Source organism: Podarcis liolepis (assembly GCF_965112155.1).
Source record: "Podarcis liolepis genome assembly, chromosome: 2".
NCBI lineage: Eukaryota > Metazoa > Chordata > Lepidosauria > Squamata > Lacertidae > Podarcis > Podarcis liolepis.
In genome coordinates, this window is record NC_139555.1 from 40,525,916 (window position 1) to 40,550,929 (window position 25,014).

General features: G+C 42.6%; 1 protein-coding gene and 1 long non-coding RNA gene across 2 annotated transcripts; one reads left to right on the forward strand and one right to left on the reverse strand.

The window, feature by feature from the left end:
* The first annotated feature begins 7,675 nt into the window (after positions 1-7,675).
* LOC310699600 lies at positions 7,676-10,401 on the forward strand. The gene is made up of 2 exons (XR_014522141.1): positions 7,676-8,346; positions 9,108-10,401. It is a non-coding gene; the product is annotated as an uncharacterized lncRNA (long non-coding RNA).
* On the reverse strand, positions 10,278-24,656 carry LOC310699543 (cytochrome P450 2C16-like). Its single transcript, XM_083487595.1, has 9 exons — positions 24,343-24,656; positions 19,711-19,873; positions 18,354-18,503; positions 17,714-17,874; positions 15,473-15,649; positions 14,427-14,568; positions 12,368-12,555; positions 11,724-11,865; positions 10,278-10,996 (listed from the first exon to the last, which is right to left on the reverse strand). Exons 1-9 carry the CDS (start codon positions 24,508-24,510, stop codon positions 10,809-10,811), a joined length of 1,479 nt encoding a protein of 492 aa, XP_083343721.1. The 5' UTR covers positions 24,511-24,656; the 3' UTR covers positions 10,278-10,808.
* Between the last annotated feature and the right edge of the window lie 358 nt (positions 24,657-25,014).

A 25,014-nucleotide genomic window follows, 5' to 3' on the forward strand; every position in this document is an offset into this window, starting at 1 on the left:
TCTCGGCACCGTGTCTCAGCCTAATTGGCTGTCCAGAGGAAAACAAAGGGCTTGCCTGACAAGCCACAGTTGCTGAAATGATCTCATTGATAGTGCAGAATGCAGGTCAAAGATATTTTTCTAGCTGAAAAGAACATAGTGGTAAATGTAGACTCCTGCTATAGTCTCCCCCTCTTGTGTATACTTCTTAATGTACAGAGTTTCTTACCTGCTGGCCTTCTTCCTCCATTAGCTTTCCTTCCACTTGCAAGGAACCAACCATATCCTCCCCTTAGTATCTAATTTTATTAGGTACAATTTTATTGCTTTGAACACGTCTTGAAGTTGAGGACTTTATACAAAATGCAGTAGGCTTTTAATATTTACATATGCATCGGGATAATAATATTGAATTTATATAATAATGTATGGGTTAGAGTTTTCTTTGTATATTTTATATATTCATATATTGTTTCTTTCTACACAGTTTTGTACCTTTTTCTTTTCCTTTCCTTTCCTTGCATCACTTTATTTATAATTGAAACGTTTTCAATAAAAATACCAAAAAAAAAAAAGTCGGGAAGAAAAGAGCAAATGTGAAACACTGTTTAGGATTGGACAGATTGGGACAAAGTGGTGTGTATAAAATGGCTGTGCAGGTTAAAGACTACTTGTGCAAATGATCTTTCTTCTCAGCTTCTCCCTCTGCCAGGTCCCCTGAAAAAAGCCTGGTGGGCCTTCCTTTTGAGGGTTCTGCAGTGGAGGGGGGAATTGCAAATGTTGGATATAACCCATGTGTAGGCAAACTAAAAGGCTGGGGGCCGGATCCGGCCCAATCGCCTTCTAAATCTGGCCTTCGGAGGGGGCCACCAGGGGGCGCATTGGAAGATGGCCGACAATAACATCTCTCCGACCCACATGAGGTAATTAAGAGGCTGATATGGGAGTATGCAGCCTCCCTTCATTGCCTCAAGGGAATAAGGAACGCTGCCTTGCCTGCTGTGTCCATAATTCACCCCCGGATTCGAAAGAATCAAGTGAAGAACAGGAGTGAAGAGTGCTAACTGAAGTGACCTCTGTGAAACGAGAGCAACAGGTTGGATTTAACGGAATACAACATGAAGAAAATACACCAGCTTCAGTATGCCGGAGCGGGACTGGATGGGGGGGGGGACACTTTTTTTTCTTTTCTTCTATGTGATTAACCAATAACTCCTCCTCAAAATAACCATCGCATAACCGACCTAAGCAGGATGATTAAAAACTGTGTGGAAATGATTTACTACCAAAAGTTTGGCTTGTGAGATTGAGAAAAAGAACAAGGGCTTTTGATGGCGCAGCAACAAAAAGGGAGTCGCCATTTTGACAGGTCCTGTCGAAAGATTCATGATCGGGAGGAGGAAGCTTTGTTTTCATATTGGATTCCTCGTAGAACCTCCTCAAGGACTGAGAAAGAGGGACAGACCTGTGAAAAGTGAATGAGTAGACAGCAAGAATGTTTTTCTTTATGGAAGCGATGAAATATGGCTCTTCAGCTGTCTGAAATATGACTCTTGGACGAATGGAAAAATCCACACAGGGATACAAATTTGTTTCAACCCGCTTATGGAGACAATCAGAGGCCACAAAGACAAAGAGAAAGGAAAAATATATGAAAACAACTAGAAGAGATGTGGAAAACAGCAAGAAAGGGTTGGACAGAATTCTGAACATTATTTGGACAGATTTGTGGACTTTTAAAGCAGGAGCAACAAGAGGATTGGATCCCTTTCGGAACTTGAAATATGGGTACCCCCAACAAAAATTTAAAATTAGGCTCTGTAATTCGGAACTTATGTGATTTGATATGATTGGTCTGATAATAAAAATTATTAAAAAATAAATAAATCCGGCCTTCGGAAGGTCTGGGAATCAGCATGTTTTTACATGAGTAGAATGTGTCCTTTTATTTAAAGTGCATCTCTGGGTTATTTGTGGGGCCTCCCTGGTGTTTTTACATAAGTAGAATGTGTGCTTTTATTTAAAATGCAACATTTATTTAAAATGTTATTTGTGCAGCATAGGAATTCGTTCATTTTTTTAAAAAAAAATAGTCCACCCCCCCCCCACACACACACAAGGTCTGAGGGACAGTGGACCAGCCCCCTGCTGATAAAGTTTGCTGACCCCTGAATTCCAACCCAATGTAATTGGGTGTCAGATATTTTCACAATTTAACAGCCATTTTAGAAGTGTGGGTCGTAGTACTCATCCCAAAACATAGCAGCCTTAAAAATGTGTTATGTGGAAAACGGGGTTCATAAACATCTATATCCATTCAAAATGGAGGGTTTTAAAATAAATCATTCCAACTTAATAGAAAACAAAATTATGAAAGCTGGGTAAATTAAATTAAATGGGAAGTTTTTGCTAAGCTTAAAGACCACACTTCCCTAGCCAAACAGTCATTTTTTGTGATTTGAATATTCTGGATCTGCTACATACAATCTTCTTTATGTGTTTGAAGTCTAGGGCTACTGTACCTTTCTAATATCACACAGATGGATGAGCAAGGGGTCAAAAGGAGCAATATTTTATGAAGTCTTTTTTTTTACATTAAACTTATAGCTATTTTTTTTTACAAAGTAATAATCATAAATAAATAAGAATAAAAATGTGCACCCCACCACTGAGATCATTCCGTTGTAACTATCCAACCTCCCCAAATTTCAACACCTCTTGCGATGGTTTGACCCCTTTCTGTTTTAACAGTACAAATTCTACAAACACCTTCTATATCTCCTCAAAATCATTTCTCCTGCATATTCCCTGTCTTACCTGCAATTATGCATAACTTCTTTTATCTTTATCATTAATATTTTGATTTTCCAGTGTCCTAATTTCTTCCTCTAACTTTTTAATGTCTTGTTGTTGTTTTTTCAATTTACTAGATTCCCAAATACTAATTCCCCTCATCATTGCTTTCATTGTATCCCATATTATTGCTTGAGTAATTTGCCCCTTCTCATTAATCTCCCATATGTCTAATAATTATTTCCCTATCTTATTTACTGTTTGACTGTTATTGAAGATCCTCGTGTCTAGCCTCCGTTTCTGGCTTCCTTATAATTTTTCTTTATTTTTAATACCATATTAACTAATGCGTGCTCGGTTATCTTTATTATTCCAATTTCAGTACTCATTATTTTAGATATTAAGTTTTTTGAAGCGAAGATGTAATTGATTGTTGAGTAGGACTTATGCATTGGTGAGAAGAATGAATAATAATAATAATAATAATAATAATAATAATAATAATTTATTATTTATACCCCACCCATCTGGCTGGGCTTCCCCAGCCACACTGGGCGGCTTCCAAAAAAATATTAAAATACTGTAATACATCAAACATTAAAAGCTTCCCTAAACAGGGCTGCCTTCAGATGTCTTCTAAAAGTTTGATAGTTGTTCTCTTTGACGTCTGGTGGGAGGGCATTCCACAGGGAGGGCGTCATTACCGAGAAGGCCCTGTAACTTGGCTTCTCGCAGTGAGGGAACTGCCAGAAGGCCCTTGGTGCTGGACCTCAGTGTCCAGGTAGAATGATGGGGGTGGAGACGCTCCTTCAGATATCCTGGACTGAGGCCGTTTAAGGCTTTAAAGGTCAGCACCAACACTTTGAATTGTGTTCAGAAACGTACTGGGAGCCAATGTAGGTCTTTCAAGACCAGTGTTATGTGGTTTCGGCGGCCGCTCCCAGTCACCAGTCTAGCTGCCACGTTCTGGATTAGTTGTAGTTTCCGGGTCACCTTCAAAGGTAGCCCCACATAGAGCTCATTGCAGTAGTCCAAGCGGGAGATAACCAGAGCATGCACCACTCTGGCGAGGCAGTCTGCAGGCAGATAGGGTCTCAGCCTGCGTACCAGATGGAGCTGGTAAACAGCTGCCCTGGACACAGATTTGATCTGTGCCTCCATGGACAGCTGTGAGTCCCAAATTACTCCCAGGCTGCGCACCTGGTCCTTCAGGGCACAGTTACCCCCATTCATGACCAGGCAATCCTCCACACCTGCCCGCCTCCTGTCCCCCAAAAACAGTACTTCTGTCTTGTCAGGATTCAACCTCAATCTGTTAGCCTCCATCCATCCTCCAACCGCCTCCAGACACTCACACAGGCCCTTCACCGCCTTCACTGGTTCTGATTTGAAAGAGAGGTAGAGCTGGGTATCATCTGCATACTGATGAACACCCAGCCCAAACCCCCTGATGATCTCTCCCAGCAGCTGCATGTAGATGTTGAAAAGCATGGGGGAGAGGACAGAACCCTGAGGCACCCCACAAGTGAGAGCCCAGGGGTCTCAACACTCATCCCCCCCCACCACTTTCTGAACATGGCCCAGGAGGAAGGGGTGTATGACAGTGCCCCCAGCTCCCAGGCCCTCAAGACGGTTTCTTCTCTCCTCCCCTCATCACTCTCCAAACATCTTTCGTATCTTTCCATTTCATAATTTTAGCTAACCCTGTAATGTTATTACATCTTTCCTCTGGGGTAGGATTGGACTTATCCAATCGTTTATCTAATACTATATTGAAATCTCCTGCCATAATCATATAGCCCTTTTGAATATCCTCCAATTCCTTAAACACTTTTGTGGGTTTTCAGAAAATTTAAGTCCATTCCAGTGCTTAACCATGTGGTGTGTTTAGGTGTCAGTGAAGCTCAGATGCTGACAGGAAGAGAAGAAGCAGGTAGAGAGAGAGAGAACAGTTAACAGCAGAAGACAGAGAGAAAGGGGAGAGCAGCTGTAATCTGAGCTCTGAACAAAGGGGAGATGAAAGACAGGGCCAGAGTGACAGTTGGCTGGGTGAGAGCTCCAATAGTGAGTCAGATGTTGGAGTGCACGAAGCAAATCTCGTAGGATCTCAAAAGTGGCCGAGATGCGTGAAAGATGCTGGAAAAGAAGGTGGGGGCTTCTGTGATGGAGAAGGGGGAGGAGCTCAGTCCAGGCAACTCCATCTTCTGGGGAGGACGATGAGTAGAGGAGCTCCACCCTAGTTCGTTGTTTTAGCAATAAATCTGAAATAATTAACAGCCAGAGTAGTCTTGCATTTGTGGGAGGGACAAAGCCATAACATTAGGTGAGTGCTGAAATGCTATGAGTAAACTACAGATTGTTTAATTGCTATTGCAGGATTAGATTTGACGCTTAATGGCTTGTATTGGAGGAAAGACCCCTTTCAGGCTAAACTCATTCCATGCAGAATGTCCATGCCTCCCATCTGAAACTCCAGCCTCTTGGAAGGTGAACTTCTGGAGCAGAATGCTGAAGAACAAGAAGAGCGCCATTCGAGCCAAGGCCTCCCCTGGGCATGCCTGTTTTCCTGGAAACGGAGAAAGTCATAATTATTCACATGACAGTTGAACACTGTCTAGAACTGAACAAATATATCCCACACAATTCTCCTCAAAATGGCCCTCAGTGGATTTTGATGGTACAGTGGTACCTCGGGTTAAGTACTTAATTCATTCCGGAGGTCCTTTCTTAACCTGAAACTGTTCTTAACCTGAACAACCACTTTAGCTAATGGGCCCTCCTGCTGCCGCTGAGCTGCCGGAGCACGATTTCTGTTCTCATCCTGAAGCAAAGTTCTTAACCCGAGGTACTATTTTTGGGTTAGCAGAGTCTATAACCTGAAACGTCTGTAACCTGAAGCATATGTAATCCGAGGTACCACTGTAAATATGCACATATCTTTGATAGTCATCATCAGTATTTGACACTGAAATTCAACATTTGATAGTACCTGCAAAATAGCTAGTACTCAGAAGTGTTTTACTTTCAACTGTGGGTTCTTCCAGATGGATCTATATTGAGGTACTGATGGTGTCCACATTAGGTCATGGGCATCAAACTGCCAACCTGTATTTCCTCCGATTTCATCCATATTTACCCTTTCTGAGAAAAAAATAGATAAGTTTTTTTAAAAAAAATCATGTTGCCAACAATCTGTGATAGCTCAGTGACCCATGGGCATCCGTTAATGTCTATTAAGCAACATTTGACAAATTTACCAGGTAGCATAAAATATAAGTTAGTATTTGACAACATCGCACATGTAGACATTTAAGCACTACACTAAAGCATGATTTACTATTGTGAGAATGACTCTCAGCAAGCCTTGGATTTCTGTACTTCTCTGTTATCAGGTGTGGCTTTGAGGAAGAGATGGGAAGGTGAACCATAGCTCAACATGATGTTCAAATCTAAACCAAGTGTACTTTGGCAAAGTTTGCTGGAAGCTGCCCAGAGTGGCTAGGGACTCCCAGCCAGATGGATGGGATATAATAAATAATAATAATAACAAGACAACTACATATGTCAGTTTATGAAGCAAATCAGTTTCGACAAATCATAGTTAAGATTGCCCATAGTTTAGGGTTCTATAAACTGTAGTTGCTTCCCGTTATATGAAAAAAAATAGCCAATATAAGACAGGTCAGGTTCTGCAAGATTTCAATATATCAGACATCATATCATCATTGAGTAGACTCTGACAGCAGACATACAGTATCAATTAGAAAATAAATAAATCTGACTACCCCAGAGCCTAGGGCTTGCCAATCAGAAGGTTGGCAGTTCAAATCCCCGCAATGGGGTGAGCTCCCGTTGCTCGGTCCCTGCTCCTGCCAAACTTGCAGTTCGAAAGCACGTCAAAGTGCAAGTAGATAGATAGGTACCACTCCATGGGAAGGTAAACAGCATTTCCATGTGCTGCTCTGGTTCACCAGAAGCGGCTTAGTCATGCTGCCCACATGACCCAGAAGCTGTATGCAGGCTCCCTCGGCCAATAAAGCAAGATGAGCACCGCAACCCCAGAGTCGTTCGCGGCTGGACCTAACGGTCAAGGGTCCCTTTACCTTTACCTTTTAACTGCTTGATTGGCGAGAAAAAAATCATTCATACCCCTGCATACCCGCAGTATGCATACCCCTGCATACCCGCAGAGAAAAGCACTGGAGACAGGTATAATCTAGGCCCTAAGACAATTTGAATGGGACACTTCCTTTGAAACAGAAGGGAGAAATCATCATAATTAAGATCAACAAAAACAACAAAAACACTCATCTAAATTTTTGGTTGGCTACTTTGCCCACCAAACTCTTCAGCATAACTAACCAGAGCATCTTTCACAACTTCATATCCACAGTGCACCACCATAGGCTTTGGTCCTATCCAGATGGTGAATATCTGGCCGTACTGCTTGGTGAGCTGAGGAAAGTATTACGGAGGTGTATGATTCATTAGGCAGCTGCCTTAAAAGACTACTACTAAAAATGTTTGTGATCTTAGCATGCTTTAATGGGAGGTATAGGCAGCACACCTGCATGCTGCTTCTTACGAGTAAGCAAAGTGAACTAAGTGGGACTTCCTTTTGGATAGGCATGCATATGCACAGTTAGGCTGCAATATTGTGCTCTACCATGCATGTTTTCTTGAGAGTGAGCACCAATGAACTCTGCGAGAAAACATGTATGGAATCAGAATGTATATCGCCTCACAGAGCTCAGATTCCCAGAGTTCCCTGGGAAGAGGGACTGATTGTTAAACTACTCAGGGTATGGTAGTTGTGTAACAGGAATAGGAATAGGAATAGGAATATCCAAACAACTCTCAACACCCAAACAACTCTCAACTGTAGTTCCCCAGGAGTTTTAGGGGAAACCATGACTGTTTAAAGCATCATAATAATGCTTTAAACGTATAGTGCAGATGGAGCCTGATAGTTGAAGGGGCTTACTTGGTACCCCAGTTATAACTGCTCACCTTAATACAGGAAGACTCTTTAACCCAATACTGTAACAAATAGATACTGTCACAATAACTCAGTTTTTCAAGTGACCTATGGGGTGTCAGTACGCTCCAGAAGACCTACGGTTCTCATTATTCTATTTGAGAAGAGTTAAACCACTTGCAAATTCACTCATGCACTAAGTGGCAAGAAAATGGAACGTTAAGGTGCCTCAGGTTAATTTCCATGCCACATATAAGCAATACACACTGTATACTGTATGCTGCTCGTATACAGTAAAGAAAGGAAGAAGTCAGCAGGTGTATATAAATATGTTTACTGAGCCCAATTTTTTTTTTTAAAAAAAAAACTCATGTAAAAAATAAAATAAAGCAAACCTATAGCAAACAATTTACATGAAATCTGATGAGGACTCCCCGAATATCACTTTCATTGAAACCCTACAAAACATTATATTGCCAATGTTTTATTTTAATTTAACAAGAAGAGGAAACCCAGCAACACTCCATACCAACAAACAATTGTATGATCCAAAATAAAAATAGGGAATAGTGAGAGAATGCCAGGAAGTTGTGTATGTGTGTGTCTTACTGTCAGGGGTTTAGGAGCAGAGGCAAGGGCAAGGGAGGAAACAGAGAGCGAAGGGGAGGAGGCAGAAGAAAAGATGAGTGATGACGACGACCCGAGATCTCCGAGTCTTTCCAGTGAATCAGAGGATTCACAGAAAGGAGCACCAGTGGCCAGGGCAAGGGGGGAGTCTAGGGGGGCACCCCAGGAAGATAGAGCCAGAGGGGACTCAGAGGAGAGTAGTTGGAAATCGGGACCAGCGTCACCGCCAGAGAGCAGGGAAGAGGAAAGGAGCCAGGGGGCAAGCGCTGGCAGCTCACCACAGGAGGGAGGGCACGAGTCAGGAGTGGCCACACCTCCATCGGGGAGCGAAGAAACGGTTAAGCGGAAAGTGGAAGGTTGGGCGCGCGCGCCAAGTTCAAATGCAGAGGAAGGTGGCGCAGTAAGCAGCCCGGAAAGGGAGCCAGGTCCTAAAGCCCGGCGCAAGGAGACAGGAGGGTCCGGGGGGTCAGCGTCAGAAGAATCCCGGAAGGAAGAGACCCCGGGGGGTAGAGGGACCCAGAGGAGGACAGTCAGACGGAAAAGGTGGAGCCGAGCTAGGATATTAAGTTGGTGCACACGGGGCGGAGACTCAGACGGAGCCTCGCCGATCTAGCTACTAGACGTAGAGTTGCGCGCAGCAGCGTGAGAATGGAAACTGTAACTCAATAAAGACTTTTACTTAATGATCGCTGGCTAGCGTGATCCTCTGTGAGCTAGGATCTTCAAGCAGCTCTGACACTTACCTTTTGATATAATTTGGACAGATGCCTGAAATCTATTTGCAGGAGGTTCCCCACAAAGGACAATGGAGTAGGACCTGGTGGTAGTTGGCTTTGTTTCTGGTACATTTTGAATTCCTTGTACATACTTGTCCAGGGTGGGACATGGTTGCTCCACATAAAAGACTTCCCTCTTGCAAGAATGCTTAAAGCTCATGTGTCCAAGGCAACATACACGTGGATTTTCAGAGACACGTATATCAGTTAAAGAAATTTTGAGCTAGAGTGTAAGGAACTGGAAGAGCCAGTTTCATGGTGCTAAAAAAAAAGTATGTGATGCAAACAAATCAGAGTGAGTGCTCATTAAATAGCTGGCTCCCCTGAAAACTCCTGGTGCTCAGAGATTGGGTGTAACATTATAATACTGACTATACAAACCGTATTCAAAGTGGATCTAGGACTGAAATCCAGAAAAAGGCAGAAATAGGAGGGTTCTTATATGCAACTTAGCAAGTGATGAGCAGAAGATGCAAGAAAAACATAGGTAGAACTGAGGAATGTTAGGGAAGTCCAAAGTTGATACAGTGCTGGCTTGAAGGAGTGTGGCTACCATTGGTGGGGAAATGGAGAGAGAGATAAAAACTGTGTACGAAAGTGAAAATCTGTTACCTCCCTGAAAGAGCAAAGGAAGCTTCTTCTTTATGAGGGGATGCTCTTTTTGCAAGTTGTTTCAGATGCCAAGTGAGGTGGTGTGCACAGGTATCAACAAAGAAGGGCATTAAACCATTAAAAAATCATAGTCCAAGATTTCTTGCACCCGTTTATCTAATATGTGGCAAGTTCCATGCCCCTCAAAGGGTCTACTATGCCCGTAATTTCATCCCATTTTACCAACAAATTAAAGGGGGAGGGGGAGATACAGGTGTTGGCAGCAATTTGTTGTGAAGCTTTATAAACACCTTCAACAAGAAACTGACGTGTGGTATTATCAAATGCTTTTTCTGCATCTGGAAACGTAACTACTTGTTCAAGATTTGTTTTTCATGCATAAATGAAGTTGTTGGCATTCGTCTGTCTCAGGAGACAATGGAGGAGTGCAACTTTGTGGGTGAAGTCAAACCACTGGAGGGTTACAGCAGCTGCTGTGGCTGTTGAGACCAATAAGGAATAGATGCTGTATATAAAGGTGACCAGTTGAGCTGCTGCAGATGCACAGCTAGATTTATTATTTTCCTAATATTATCCTTCATTATGCAAAATCCATCTTGATCTATATGATTTTTAATTATGATCCTTTTTAGATTTTTTTAAAAAATGCTATTGTTATAGACTTGTTACAGAATTCAATTTACCCATTTGTAATATCTCATTCTTCACTTTAGAAAGTTATTGTGCTAACATACTCCTAAAGGTCATAACAACGAGATTCCATCTGCTCCCAAAGCTTTATTGATCTTTGCCCTTTTTACTGTATCTATCACTACTTATTTCTGGATTGATGCTTCTACTGTAGAAGTGGCTCAGTTGTGGTTTTCCAAGTGTTGCACTACAACTCCCAGCAGCCCCAGCCAGCATGATGTGAGCTATAGTTTGGAATATATAGTTTTTCTAAGTACTGTGTGATTCAGATCTCCCAATAATCATATTCTTCCTACTTCAAATATACTGAGACGCATTGGCACCACCCATTTTGCTTTGTTGCTGTCACCGGATCATATTGAACGTCTAATGAATTTCAGTGGCAAGTCTCCTTTCATCAGGCCACTGTCCTCATACAAAGTAAATATATCCTTGTCTTTGGCATCTCCCACCAGCTGGAAGGTGAAGTTCTGGAGCAAAGCACTGAAGAACAGGAACAGCTCCATCCGAGCCAGGGCTTCCCCTGGGCATGCCCGTTTTCCTGGGTGAAAAGAAGGCGGCAGTGCTCATCAGTCACCAAATACCTATATAGTGCCCAAGAAACTCAGCTAACACATTTTGAAATAATGGAACTGCATAAGAAAGACAGCTGTGAGACCATTTCTCAAGTGGTCCTGCAATTCTCTGTTTCCACTGTGATGTGAAGGTGAAGTGTTTCAGGCAAGTATGTTTTTGGAGATATTGGTCTCATGTCGTTTTCTCGATTCTTTGGCTGATTGGTGGACTTCTATTCTGAGCATGTTATATAACACTAAAGTACTGCTTGGCTTATTCTTCTGCCAGAAAACACAATAATGTGGCTTCCGTCTGTGTGTATGTGTAAATCTTTGCTGAAAGCTACACATAAGCAGTTTCAGAGCAAAGAAATATAAAAGATTATGTGAGTGTGAGTTACTCTGTCCTCTCATTTCATCATGCCAACTCTCTTTCTTAACACAGAGCCCAAGTGGTTCCTGTAGGTAGTGGTCCAAAAGTTAGGAATTGAACTGTCCCTTCCTCGGGCTGATGCTTACAAATTTTCTGCTCAAGATGCAGGAAAGGGAGGGCAAAGACAGAGAGAAACATCTTGTGGGTAGAGAATCCCTCACCAAACCTCTTACTTATGTCCTGGCAGCACTATCACTTCCTGGAGTCCAGCTGCCCACCCATTCACATGCCAGCTGCTGGACCCAACCCCACAATATGAGAATCTAGGTCTATAGAGTCACCTGCAGAAAAAGGCATGAAGGCAGCCCTGTTCCGGAAGTTGCCCTTCTCATCCAAGAAATGACCCGGGTTAAACTCTTCTGGAGTCTCCCACTGGAGAGGATCAAAGTGCACAGTTGAAATCTCTGCACAGACTGCCGTGCCCTTCAGGGAGAAGATACAGATTTCATTATTTGTTTCAGCTTCATAAACATAAGACATTCTGTCTCTATTTCAGTGATCTTTGACAGTGACTTACCAATCCTACCATTCCTGGTTATGGGACATTTATCTGATTCTAATTAGTTCGTGACTCCATGCACATATTATATGCCTTCTGTTCATAATTTTGATACAGTATAGTGTTATAAAAATACTGTCAGTATATTATTAGCTGACATGCTGCTTGTTGTTTTGCAGAGTCATATACATAAGAAGCAGCCATCTTATGGGAGAGACTGATTCCTAAAGTTGGTTGTCATATATAGAAACAAGTCATTGCCCAGCATTCTGAAAAATCACCATGAATGTGGGGGGTGAGGTTGTAATCAGCATATCTTGTCTCTGCACTGGCTGGGACTGTGGCAGGCCAAAGTCATTGGTGGGATGGTAAATCCCTCCCTCCCCCTCTCCACAGTAAGCTGATCATTTCACATGTGACACAAACCTGGGGGATAACATAGCCCCGGAATTTTGTAGGACGTGTTGTTGCACGCGGGATGCTCTCAAGGCTCCCTTTTTGATATCGTTGAACCTCATGGAGAACAGCATTGGTGTAGGGCATCCTCACCCTATCTTCCATGCCAGGGATACGGTTGGCACCTACCACATCATTGATCTCCTGTTGAACTTTTTCTGTAAGAAAAAAAATTCAGCTCTACTTCCAGAATTCTGAAACTACTTCTCCTCTGACATAGTGATAGCCTTCAACATTCTCCAACCGGAAGGAAAAGTAACACTGACTTACATGGATTTGCATCCTGACAGGAGCCCATTTTTAAAGATGGCATGCAAAGATGAAAGGAATTTGGCTATTGTCCCCTTTAGGTTACTAAAGGATGTGGGCTTTTTACCTTAGAGATGTTTATGAAATTATGTAAAACATGTTGAATAAATGGTGTGGAAACTTTATGCAATCTCCTCACACAATACCTTTTATTCATTCATTAAACTTATATCCCACTCTCCCCCCTCCCCAAAAAAGGAGTCCTGGGGTAGTAAATCAGGGTCAACAAAGGCAAGGGCTCAGGCATTAGGCTCAGGGCAGAAAAGATAAAGTTCTTCTTTACATGATGCATATTTAAAAGTCATAATTTGCTGCCACAAGACAAATTCATGGAGCCATTAGAATCAGAATGAAAACCTCTGTTGGGGAGTCTAACGTCTGAATACCAGGGACTAGGAGGACTGTTGCTTTGAGGGATGGAGGAGGAAACCATTTAAAACTGATTCATACACGGAGTTGGGCTCGGATAGGATCGCCTCTGGTATCCAGTGGCTACATCTGTCTAAGGGGCTGGTGCAAATGTAACCCACTGCTTTAGATCATTTTAGCAAGAGCTGAGGCAGGGAGCAGCCAGCATTATGAGCAAATAACCTGTTCTCCTTTGTGTAAGGCTGTGAACCCTTAAGAATAGCTCAGTAGTGAAGTTTCCTTAAAGTTTTAGGTGCAGTTATTCATTACATCGTAAGGTCCTATGTGTTTTATAAAGGGATGTAAGTTTTAGTTCCTGAGTGCCAAATTCGCTGGAGTGAAGTGCTGTGGAGTTGAGGTGAATGAGAAGATGCCCTTTTCCCTCAGGGAAAGATAAACATCAGTGTCCAGGAAGACAGAACATGAAGGACAGAACTCTGGGAGGACAGTACTCTATTGTCGTATTAATTTATGAGAATTTTATCAATTTTTCATAAATTATATCATTGATGTAGCATACTTATTTATGTGCTGGTTACTTTCGGAAAATTGGAGTGCATATGCTTATAATATGCATATGATAGCCTTGTCTGCAGTGTTTATAACCTTGAAAGTGGAGCACTTCTCATTGAGATCTATGAGACAGACAGGAATTTTAGAAATCCATAGATATCAGCTCCATATCACGTTTTTCAGAAAATTCCGTTAATGCTCAGCTTGAAAACTTCCCAGAGGCATCTCTCTGGTCACTTTTGGACATGGAATACAGTGGTACCTCAGGTTACAAACGCTTCAGTTCAGAAACGCTTCAGGTTACAGTCTCTGCTAACCCAGAAGTAGTTCCTCAGGTTAAGAACTTTACCTCAGGATGAGAACAGAAATCACGCGGTGGCAGCAGGAGCCCCCATTAGCTAAAGTGATACCTCAGGTTAAGAACAGTTTCAAGCTAAGAACGGACCTCCAGAATGAATTAAGTTCTTAACCCGAGGTACCACTGTATGGGAATAGATGGGCTGTTTGGTCTCCTCCGGAAATATTATCCTTATGTGCTCCGTCTGCCAACATATATTACTTTTTAAAACATAAAAAAACAAAGCAATCCTCAAAATCTATCCAAAATAAATAGTCATAAAAAATAAAAGTGGAGGTTTCCTAATGGAAACCTTTATCATGGACCTAGGAGAAGACATTTTGTGAGCAAGTTGTACTGACTGTGCAGTTTTAATGTTTGTTTGTTTTTTCTTTCTCTTTACTATTACCCTTTCCACCTTGGAAAGGCAGAGCCTTTCAGTCTTTTGGGCAATTTACGTACCTTGGATGTGTGGCAATCTAGCCATCACCAGAAGGGCACAGCTCAAAACTTCACTTGTGGACAATGACCCAGCAATAAAGAGCTCCTGAACAATCACAATAAGCTCCTCTTTGGTGTAGATGGCCTCAGGATTGGTTTGGTCCTGTAAAAAGGAAAAGGAAAAAGAGAAGAATATAAAACATCCATTTGAAAGAGAGATGGAGGAAGAGAGACATCTCAATAAATGCAGTAACTGGATGGAGCACAATACTTGCATGGTTTATTGCAGTGTAAGTACAGTGTTGTTGTTTTTTAATTGAATATAGTTTTAGTCAGGGACATTTCTCTACAAAAACGGGTGCTGTTTCATGGAGTTGCATCCTCCAATTACATACAAATGAATATACCTGCCCCCCAAAAAACTACTATACTCTATCAAATAACTCATTAATTATTTGATATAGTGTTTATTTGGGGGGGGGGGGTATATTCATTTGTAAGTAAGATCAGATTTTCAAATGATGCTAAAGGTCTTGTGGCATTTAATAGTCAATCCAATCCACTCAATCTACTTGCTGATCCAGAAGTGTTGCTGAAGGAGACCATCGGGGAAACTGAAGCATTAGGCAAGCTGACCTGATTGGCAATTAAGAAAACTAAACCATAATTGTTGTGTCTGAATGCACCACTTGACATTAAGAATGTCAAACTCTGGAGGGTCTGAGACATCTCAGTCTTTTCCATGCAGTAACTCAGAAGGAACACAAAACCTGCATGGCTTGTTGCAGCATATCTATAATGCTGAAAATAAAAAGATGACTGAAAACCAAATAATAGAACCATGAAGAAAACAATCCCATGTATAGATATAATGATGGGCATTATTTTTTCAGCTGCTCTCCTGCTGCTTGAGATTAGCCTGGAGATCATCACAATGGCCAACCACCACAGCCAGAATGAAGGATCAGAATGAGGGAGGGCAGCAGCCATATGAGACACTTTCAAATGTAGGCACAAACAAGAGACATCTCAGAAGCGTGGAGAAGGGTAATTATATAACCTCCTACCTTCTCTGACTTCATAAGGAAGCAGTCAATATAGTCACGGGGGTCCTGATAATCCAGGGACTCCTTGTGGGATTCCACCCTCTCATTGATGAAAGCATACATTTTTTCAAAATTTCCTAAAATCTTTTTGTGCTGTCCAGGCAGGTAAGGCATTATTTTCGAGAACACATTATAAACCTGGAACAGAAACAATACATAACAACTGTATATTGAATTTATCATTTTAGAACTGCCTGCTGAGTCTATGGATTTAGGGATGTTGGAGAAATCTACTGCAAAATGTTTGCAATCCATGGCTCCTTCAAGAGGAATGACAGGATTTAAATTTAATAAACAAACAAACAATTGTAAAGAAATCCTCTCTCCTCCTCCTCCTCCTCCTCCTCCTCCTCCTCCTCCTCCTCTTCTTCTCGGTCTCCTTTATTTACAGTCTACTATATTTACATATTCATTATCACTAGATCCTGCCCATATCCACTGAGGCAGAAATCCTAACTATGCCTGCCCAGAAATGAGGCTTACTGAACTAAACTAGGCTTACTCTGAGATATGTGGGGTTAGGATCGCAGCCCTAATTGACTTCCTACTGTGAATTGTAAAATAAAACATTGTTTTTTAAAAAGCAAATGCATTGTTTATTTTTTGTCCTGCTTATTCTCTGAAACAAAATAATGTAGAAATAGGTTCTAGATGTTTCTACAACAAAGACTCATTAAAAAATAATAATGTTAGCTTTATTGTATCTTGTATGCCGGTCTGGCCCATCCATGAAGTGGAGTGAAGCAGATACCTCAGGTGGTACTTGAAGGGTACCCTCCTTATATGTCCTGCCCACCCCACTCCTTTCTCTGGTGGCTAAGAATTCACCTTGTTTTGTCTCAAGTCATGAAATGGGATGCACCACCCCTGGTTGAATGTTTCTGTGCTTAGTTGATACACGTGCCATACATATTAACTCTGAGTAGACTAGAAACCAGAACACTACGGAGACAGGTTCAGTGGCAGAGCACCAGGTTTGCATGCAGCAGGGCCCAGGCTCAATCACTGGCATACAAGGAACTCAAGAGTAGCTTGTAGGAGCCATGCGGTCTGAGCTTGTAGCAACCAACCCATACGTCCTCACATGCTGAGCTTCTCAGACAGACCAGAGAGAAACAAAGGGTTAATTGCCCAGTCTCTCCCACACTTCCACTTATTTATGACTAGAAAGCACAGCTCCAAGCAGATTTGCACTTGGCCCATTCTTTCTAGGCAGAGTCTGAGTGGTTCTGCCTTTGCCCTGCTGCTTCCCCCCAGGAAACCCACTCTTTAGTGCTTAATCAGAGCAAACAGCAGCCTGCAGAAAACCTGATTGCTGTTTGTTCCAATTCAGTACTAAACAATGGGTTTTCCTGGGGGAAAGTGGTGGGGCAATCTGAGGTGTGGATAACCTCATAGTTGCGAGGGAAGCTTTTTAGTGATGTCAGTTGAAAGGCAATCCATGATAAGAATCAGTGCCATTTTTCTAGAAAAAGAGGCACCGGAACTCACCATGAACACCTCCTTTGCTCTCTTAGAATGGCAATAGCACGCACCTGAGAGGTGCCAGAATTGAGTTTCACTGAGTTCCGGCTGAAGAAAAGCCCCGATAGAAATATTTTCCTTATACTCCCTGGGAAAGGGGAGTGTCCGAGTTTCAAACTCATTTCCCCTACCCCAAGCAGATATTCAGCCCAGCTCTGACTGCCTTCACATCCTTTAGATATAAAGAAAATCTTTCCAGTAGCACTTCTGTTTCAGTGTATCTGAAGAAGTGTGCATCCACACGAAAGTTCACACCAATAACAAACTTAGTTGGTCTCTAAGGTGCTACTGGAAGGAATTTTTTTATTTTGTTTTGACTACGGCAGACCAACACAGCTACCTACCTATAACTAGAACCCTTTAGATAAGCAATCCTTTGATAATGAATAACTGGGAAAATTCACCGCTAACCCGGGGAAGTGCTCCACCAACATGCCTACAGAAGAATTTCTCTAGGTCTGTATTTTGAGTGGTTAATTTGCTGATGCTCTGCAATTAAAGCCAAGATGTATGTGATTTGTGTCATGTGGAATTTAATGGAGATAAGGATCAGAGAAAGTGGAAAAGGTAAAGGGGAATAAACCCCATGGTGCACCTGGCTTATACCAGGCCCATGTCCACTAAGATGAACCAAGGTTCTGGGTCCATGGGATATACTTGTAAGAAGGAACAACATACCTGTCCCATATAACTCACAAGGTAGCCCACAAAAGCCTCCATGATATGCAGCTTCTCCAGGAAGACCTGATCTTTGTACTCAAAGCGACTCCCAAAGACAACAGAACAGAGCACATTAGAAACAGCAGTTCTCAAGTGTTTTCTTATATCAAAGGCCTGCCCTGCAGGAGCAAAAGGACACAGACAATAGAGTTTGGCAAGGTGGATATCCTCTCCCTCTGCCTGCACGACAGAATAATGTAAACCAGAATTCCTTGCACAATTGAACCAGACACATGGTGCATTTTGTATTTCCCTTATATTAAAAGATGATTAAGTTCCTTTTACATGGAAATGATAGTATCAGCAGCTCCTGTATTCCCTTTATTTAGCAAGATGTAAGTGCAGCTTAACTGTTGAGGATAACATTATGGACTCCCCAAAGGAGGAAGATGTGCTACCCCATATCTGTGGTCAAGAATTCCCTGCACAAACAGAGCTTGGTGCATTCAAAGTGTAACTTACAACTCAGCCAAGTTCTTTAATAGGAATAAATTCATGAACACCTGTGACATAACTAACAGAAATCCCACTTTCTGGGACTGTTCCTGCCCTGAAGGACTTCAAAATTGTGTTTGTAATAAGGATAACTTGGGAAGACCTTTTGCGGTTGCCATTGCCTCCACCAGACAGCGAACTTCTTCCTGCACCCTCGTGGACATCGCTTTCTTCCCCATTCCAAAATCCCGCAGGGTGCTGAGTGTGAACCGGCGCAGCTCTTTCCATCTTTTCACAGATCTGCTGGACAGTCCTGAAAGCAAACAGGTGAAGATCCTTCCCTTAGAAGGAAGTTTTCTCAGCAGGACGTTTCTACATTGTGGCACTTTGTCCATTCAGCCTATAGTCCCATTTGTAGTTGAATCAAGCCATGGGTGGTTTGTATGTAACTTTTGTATCACATAATAACAGTGCTGAACTATAGCGTGAACATGTTGTGTCGTTTCTCCATATTGTTAAATGGTGCTGGAGGAGAAAGGACAGGCAAACTCTTCTATGGGTCATGTCATATCACGTCTTTCATTAAATATCTGTTATGGGCAAAATGTTGGATTTGGTAAAAGAATAAAAAGGAGAATTTCCTGGATGCCTAGATCAAGGTTTGGGGCAAGTACTCTTTGGTAAGAGAGCCCCAGTAGAGATTTAACATCACAAAACTTGCAGCAAAGTAAAGTGTGGGAAAAGGCTTTTGGACCTTTAAAACATGCCCTTCTAACTTCTTTCCAAATTTTCCCAACTATATGCTTATAAGTGGTAAGGGATGGGGCAGAACAAAGAGTTTGGTAGCCTTTCCTTCCAGGCTGAGCTAGCTAAGCTTGGCATGACAGCTGACTTTATGATCTCAACATCTTCATGCATTTAGAATTAAGCATGTTGGTTATTTGAGACTGACTATATCCCTCACGGGACACGGGTGGCACTGTGGGTTAAACCACAGAGCCTAGGGCTTGCCGATGAGAAGGTCGGCAGTTCAAATCCCCATGATGGGGTGAGCTCCCATTGCTCGGTCCCTGCTCCTGCCAACCTAGCAGCTCGAAAGCACAAAGTGCAAGTAGATAAATAGGTACCGCTCCGGCAGGAAGGTAAACGGCATTTCCGTGCAATGCTCTGGTTCACCAGAAGCGGCTTAGTCATGCTGGCCACATGACCTGGAAGCTGTACGCCGGCTCCCTCGGCCAATAAAGCGAGATGAGCACCACAACCCCAGAGTCGTCCGCGACTGGACCTAATGATCAGGGATCCCTATACCTTTATATCCCTCACAGTAAAGGAAGAATTCAGTTCAGGGCTGTTATTTTGGGTGGCAAACTCCTTTTTGTGGTAACCTCTAGCTCCACCTGAGGTTGAAAAAGGGAGGGCTCGATGTCTGCTTATTCCTACTTGGAGACCCCTGAAAATGAAGTCTGCTTCTCCCATTAAAATGGAAGCAATAAACAAATAAGCACAGGACCCCTACCTACCTTTAAAATGGCTCACTTTATCACTGAAAGGCAAGGCAGGACGCCCACCAAATTCTTCAGCATGATCCAACAGAGCATCTTTCACCACTTCGTATCCACAGAGTACCACCATGGGCTTGGGACCCAGCCAGACAGTAAAGATAGGACCCCATTTATCATAGAGCTGATGGTAGAATTTTAAAAATGCATGGATTATTAGGCAACACCTGTTCTGGATATATCAGTGGTGACTGGCCCATTATGGCAACCAGGGTTTATCCCAGCAATTTATTTTTAAATCCCCCCAATCTCAAAGCTATAGTCTTTTTTGTTCCACACACTCTCCCATTTCCAGGAGTACTGGATACTTTTCTCTCAATCAGCTCTCTGCACTACTCAACTAATCACAATCCAAATGTGTTGCTCTAGCTAGGAGGTCCCACACTTTTCTTTCTCGAAGCACAAAAGCCTATTTTTATTGGACCTAGCTATGCAATTTTCCCCTCCCACCTACTGACATTGTTTCAATTCAACCAAGATAACTGAAGGTAATTGGCCCGATGATTTGGTAGTCCCAGGGGCTAAGTGTTCTTTATTACTGCATTTGCAATGTGTATCTGAAGAAGTGTGCTCATACCAAGAACTAACTTAGTTGGTCTTTAAGGTGCTACTAGAAGGAATTTTTTTATTTTGACTATGGCAGACCAACACGGCTACCTATCTGTAACTGCATTTGCAATAGTTCAAGATAAAACCTATTTGAGAAAGAAACTGCTTTTGCAATTTTTATGGATGTTTATTGTTTGTTTACAAATAGTTGACTTGGTGACATTATCTTGTGTCGATTGCAGTAGTCATTGTATCATCACCCTGTTCATTGTTTTATCAGCAAGAAGTAGGGCAGCAAGATGAGATTCTGCACATTTTAAATTGGAATGGAGCTGTGTGAAGAGAGCCTATTGGAAAGCAAAAGGGTGTGGTGGTCAGACATATCTGAGTAACTGAAGAAAATGGTTTAGAAATGGGATCCTCATAACAGAGCGTCCTGGTTGCGTGCGGGACCCAAGAGCTCACCTGATAGCGTTAAAATGGGGGGGGGGGTAGGAGCAAGAAGTCCTGGCCATTCCCCTGGGATCACACCAGGCGATTTTAGCCAATAGCCAGTGGGTGGTGTGATCCCAGGGGCTTTAAAAACAGCAGTGTGATGCAAGGAGTGGCACTTGTTTCGCACTGTTGAACAACCGCCCACCCTCCCTAGTTTAGTTAGAGTCGCTTGGCCTTGCTTTGGTTTGGGTCGCCTGTTTTGGAACAGGGGCTGGGTAGGAATTTTTCCATTTGGCAGATCGGCTTTAGCCACTTGGTTTTCGCCTACCCCTTAGCAAATCGTCACAACTTGTAAGGTGGCGGTTAGGCATTGGCTCAGTTGGATTGTGGGGAAGGGAGGTGCGGCCATCACCTGCCCCTCCAGGAACTGGGTATTCCGTTAAAGGAATCTGGGGGTCCTGGATCTCGTCTGAAGTCCGCTTGAGGGGCTAGGGCCATGCCAGGACTACAGGAACCCCAGGGTGAGCTTAGGTTGCTCCTCATCGACCTAGCTCCCTCGTTTGGTTTACCCCATTTGACGATCACCCTGAGAAGTGGAACCAGTTATAGTGGGGAGTCAATGCCTAAGCCAATACCGCTCATGTGATTGTATTTCAATAAAGTTGTGGCCAAAAATTTTGCCCAAAAACTTAAATTAATATAAGTGTCCGTGTGTATTTATTTTAGGGGTGGGTCTTGGGGCCTCGAAACGCAAACAATGTGGGGCTCTTAAAGGGAAGGAGGAGAAAAAAGAGAGGAGTTGATGAATCAGCCAAAGAAATTGCTATGTGAATTACTAAGTACTAAGTGCTGAAGACATTTATTAAGCACAAATCAAGGGAAGAACCAGCAGACAAGTGCTGATTAAAAAAGATTTGTATATAAAGTTGGATGGATTAATTGCAAAATGAATATGAGTGAATGAAATGATCTGGTAAGAAAAAAGTAAATGAATTTAAAGCGACCCTAGGGAAAATTAAGTAACTTATGAATAGAAAAGAAATCTCAACTGAATTCTTTTGGAGAAATGGGTCAGGGGAAAGGCACCTACACCAGCCACTTCTTAACTCACTCACAAAGAGAAGGTTCTGTTCACAGCAGAAGGGTGGCTGGGTGACTATCCAGTCCCGGGACCCAATGAAATATCTGCATGTTTAAAGTTTAATACAGGGGGCACTGATCCAACAGGAACTGAGCAGGAAGAGCAAACAGTCTGTCAATCATTATGGATGTTTATGGAACAATACACTGAACTTTTTCAAGGGCATCATAGGAGGCTATCAAAATAACTGTGTAGCAAGGCTATTGACACTGGTCATGTGTCTCAGTCAAGTCAAATGCACCTGATCAGGAGGGCTAAACTAGTCACGAGATTAAGATTGTGTGAACTCTGCTACTGCATTTCTATAGCACCCCTATCTTCCAAGGAGCTCAAAGTGATGTACATGATTCTTCTCTTCCAGTATACATGCAATAACATAGGTCACTGCCCTCAAGGTGCTATGGAGAATGTTGAGATAAGAGTCAATGGTCTGTTGGACTTTTGTACATGGAACAGGACGGGGAGGAGGCAACTTTTTGCCTTTTGCTTCAGGCAGCAAAACACCTTACGAAGGAAGTCTACAGAATGGAAGCAAATAGGGGTGGCATTGAAACTGGCAGGTTATTGTAGAACTGGAAAGTTGCCAACAAGGACAATTAAAATTATCAAGAGGCTGTGCCTCTAGGAAGAAAAATTAAAACATTTGGAGCTTTTTATGTTTAGGGAACAGTGTACTAAGAGGAGACATAACAGAGGTGAATCCAATTTATCATGATGTGGGGTAAGAACACTAGTTTGCTCTCCTGGTCCAGTGAAGCGGAATGGTGGGACAATCAGGATAAGCACAAAGAGCTCCTTCTCAGAGGCAGCACTACCGCAAGATGTCTGGATGGTCATCAACTTGGACAGATTTTAAAGTGGATTAGACACATAAGGCTATCAATGGCTTCTAGGCAAGATGGCGATACATTACCTGCAGATGACACATAGTATGCATTTGAACATTAATTGCTAACAAGACAGCAACATAACACCCCCCCCCCCAACAGCATACGAATCGATATGGCTAATTTGACCCAACAACCCCTCACGCTCTCTCTCTCTCACACACAAACAAAACTCACTGTAATCAACCAAATGCAACCAACCAGTCTCTTTCGCTGCCAACAAAAAAGAAATAAATGAATACAGTAGTACCTCTGGTTACGTACTTACCGGTAATTCGTTCTGGAGGTCCATTCTTAACCTGAAACTGTTCTTAACCTGAACCACCACTTTAGCTAATGGGGCCTCCCACCGCTGCCGCTGCCAAGTAATTTCTGTTCTCATCCTGAAGCAAAGTTCTTAACCCGAATAAAAAAATTCCTTCCAGTAGCACCTTAAATACCAACTAAGTGAGTTCTTGGTATGAGCTTTTGTGTGCATGCACACTTCTTCAACACATGCAACACATGCATGCACACTTCTTCAACACAACACACATGAAGAAGTGTGCATGCACACGAAAGCTCATACCAAGAACTCACTTAGTTGGTCTTTAAGGTGCTACTGGAAGGAATTTTTTTATTTTGACTATGGCAGACCAACACGGCTACCTATCTGTAACTATTCTTAACCCGAGGCATTATTTCTGGGTTAGTGGAGTCTGTAACCTGAAGTGTATGGAACCTGAAGCATATGTAACCTGAGGTACCACTGTAGATGCAAGAACCATCCACGTGATGCTAACACAAAACCCCACACATACACTATGCAAAAGATGCAAATATCATTACTACCCTTCGAAAGATCATTAGTCCCACCTCTCTCTCCCCACCTCTTCCTCCCTCCTCCCCCAACCTCACAATGCCTATGACAGTAATGTCTCAACCAAGCATTACTGACCTGTAGATAGGGCTCTACTAACTGAAAACAGAGACATTATGCAGGGGCGAAACTAGGCTTTCTTTCACCTTAGTCAAAGACCCAGTTTGGCATATCCCCACCCCCATTTATGTACACATACCTACAGGTTGGGAGCCTCAATGGTGCCCCCTGGAAGCATCACTTGGGGGGGGACCCGGCTAGCCGCCCCCCATAGCTACACCACTGCGTAATATGTCCCTTTGTTATCCATGAAAATCTATAGCAGCAATAATAATAAACACTGACTGCTAAGGCAGGGGGTGGGTGCAGAGCAGAATTGCAGGAGAATGTACACCTTGGAGAATGCATAGGTCTTTCATCTAGTCCCTCAGGATTCTTTGTATGTTCTTAAAGATGGTGCTCTCTGCAGCCTCTCAGCAAGGCAGCACTTCCAGGAAGAGACAAAGAGAATGGGAAACGTTCCTTTTATTACTTCCCATCTGTTCACTTATGATGCAGGAATATTTGGGTTCCTCAAAGCAGCAGATAGAATCAGGCATACCCAGACTAAAGAAGGGAGAAATTAATTTTGTGCCTTCCTGTCTCTCTGTCCTTTTATTCTAGCCAAATCTGCTTTACGGCACGAATGAAAAGTGAAAGTGGTCTCCAAGAGGTGGACTTACCTTTGCATAGTTTCTGCTCAGAGGCAGGACGTCTTTCTGCAGAAGATTGCCCAGAAGAAACCAAGGAGTGGGCCCTGGAGGTAGTTGGGCTTTCTTCTTGTACATTTTGACGGAGAACAAGAGCAAGGTGAAGAGGAGGCTGAGAAGCAGCAGAGCTTCCACCCCCATTTTTCTCTGTGTTCTTTTGGTCAGAAATCTAAGAAAATACTTAAGAAAGACAAGGTGGAAGAAAGCTGCCTGCTGGAGACCCAGCCCAACTCGGACTCTGGATTATCTCTGTTGTTCTTCTGGTGTTTGTTTTTTAAATGTGGCCTTTAATAATTAACAGGGAGTTATTCATTAATATATATCGAACTTAACCTTGACTCAGAATTAAAAGAGGAATGCCCTCTGGGGCACATGAGAGATAAGAGTACATGGAGGCTGCTGGCAAATATATGCTATGTGAGAAGCCAGTCAGTAAAAAGGTGTGTTTACCTGCTGCAGGGAGGATGTTTACCTTCTTTTTTGAATCTGCACATGCACCTTTAAACACACTTTACTTATATCTATCATCTATCAATCTATCTATCTATGCCACATTAAAACTGTGAGTGAGGTATAGATGATAGATGTTTCCCGGCTGCCTTTCTTGGTGTACTCACAGCAATGTAACTTTTTATCTGCAAGTCA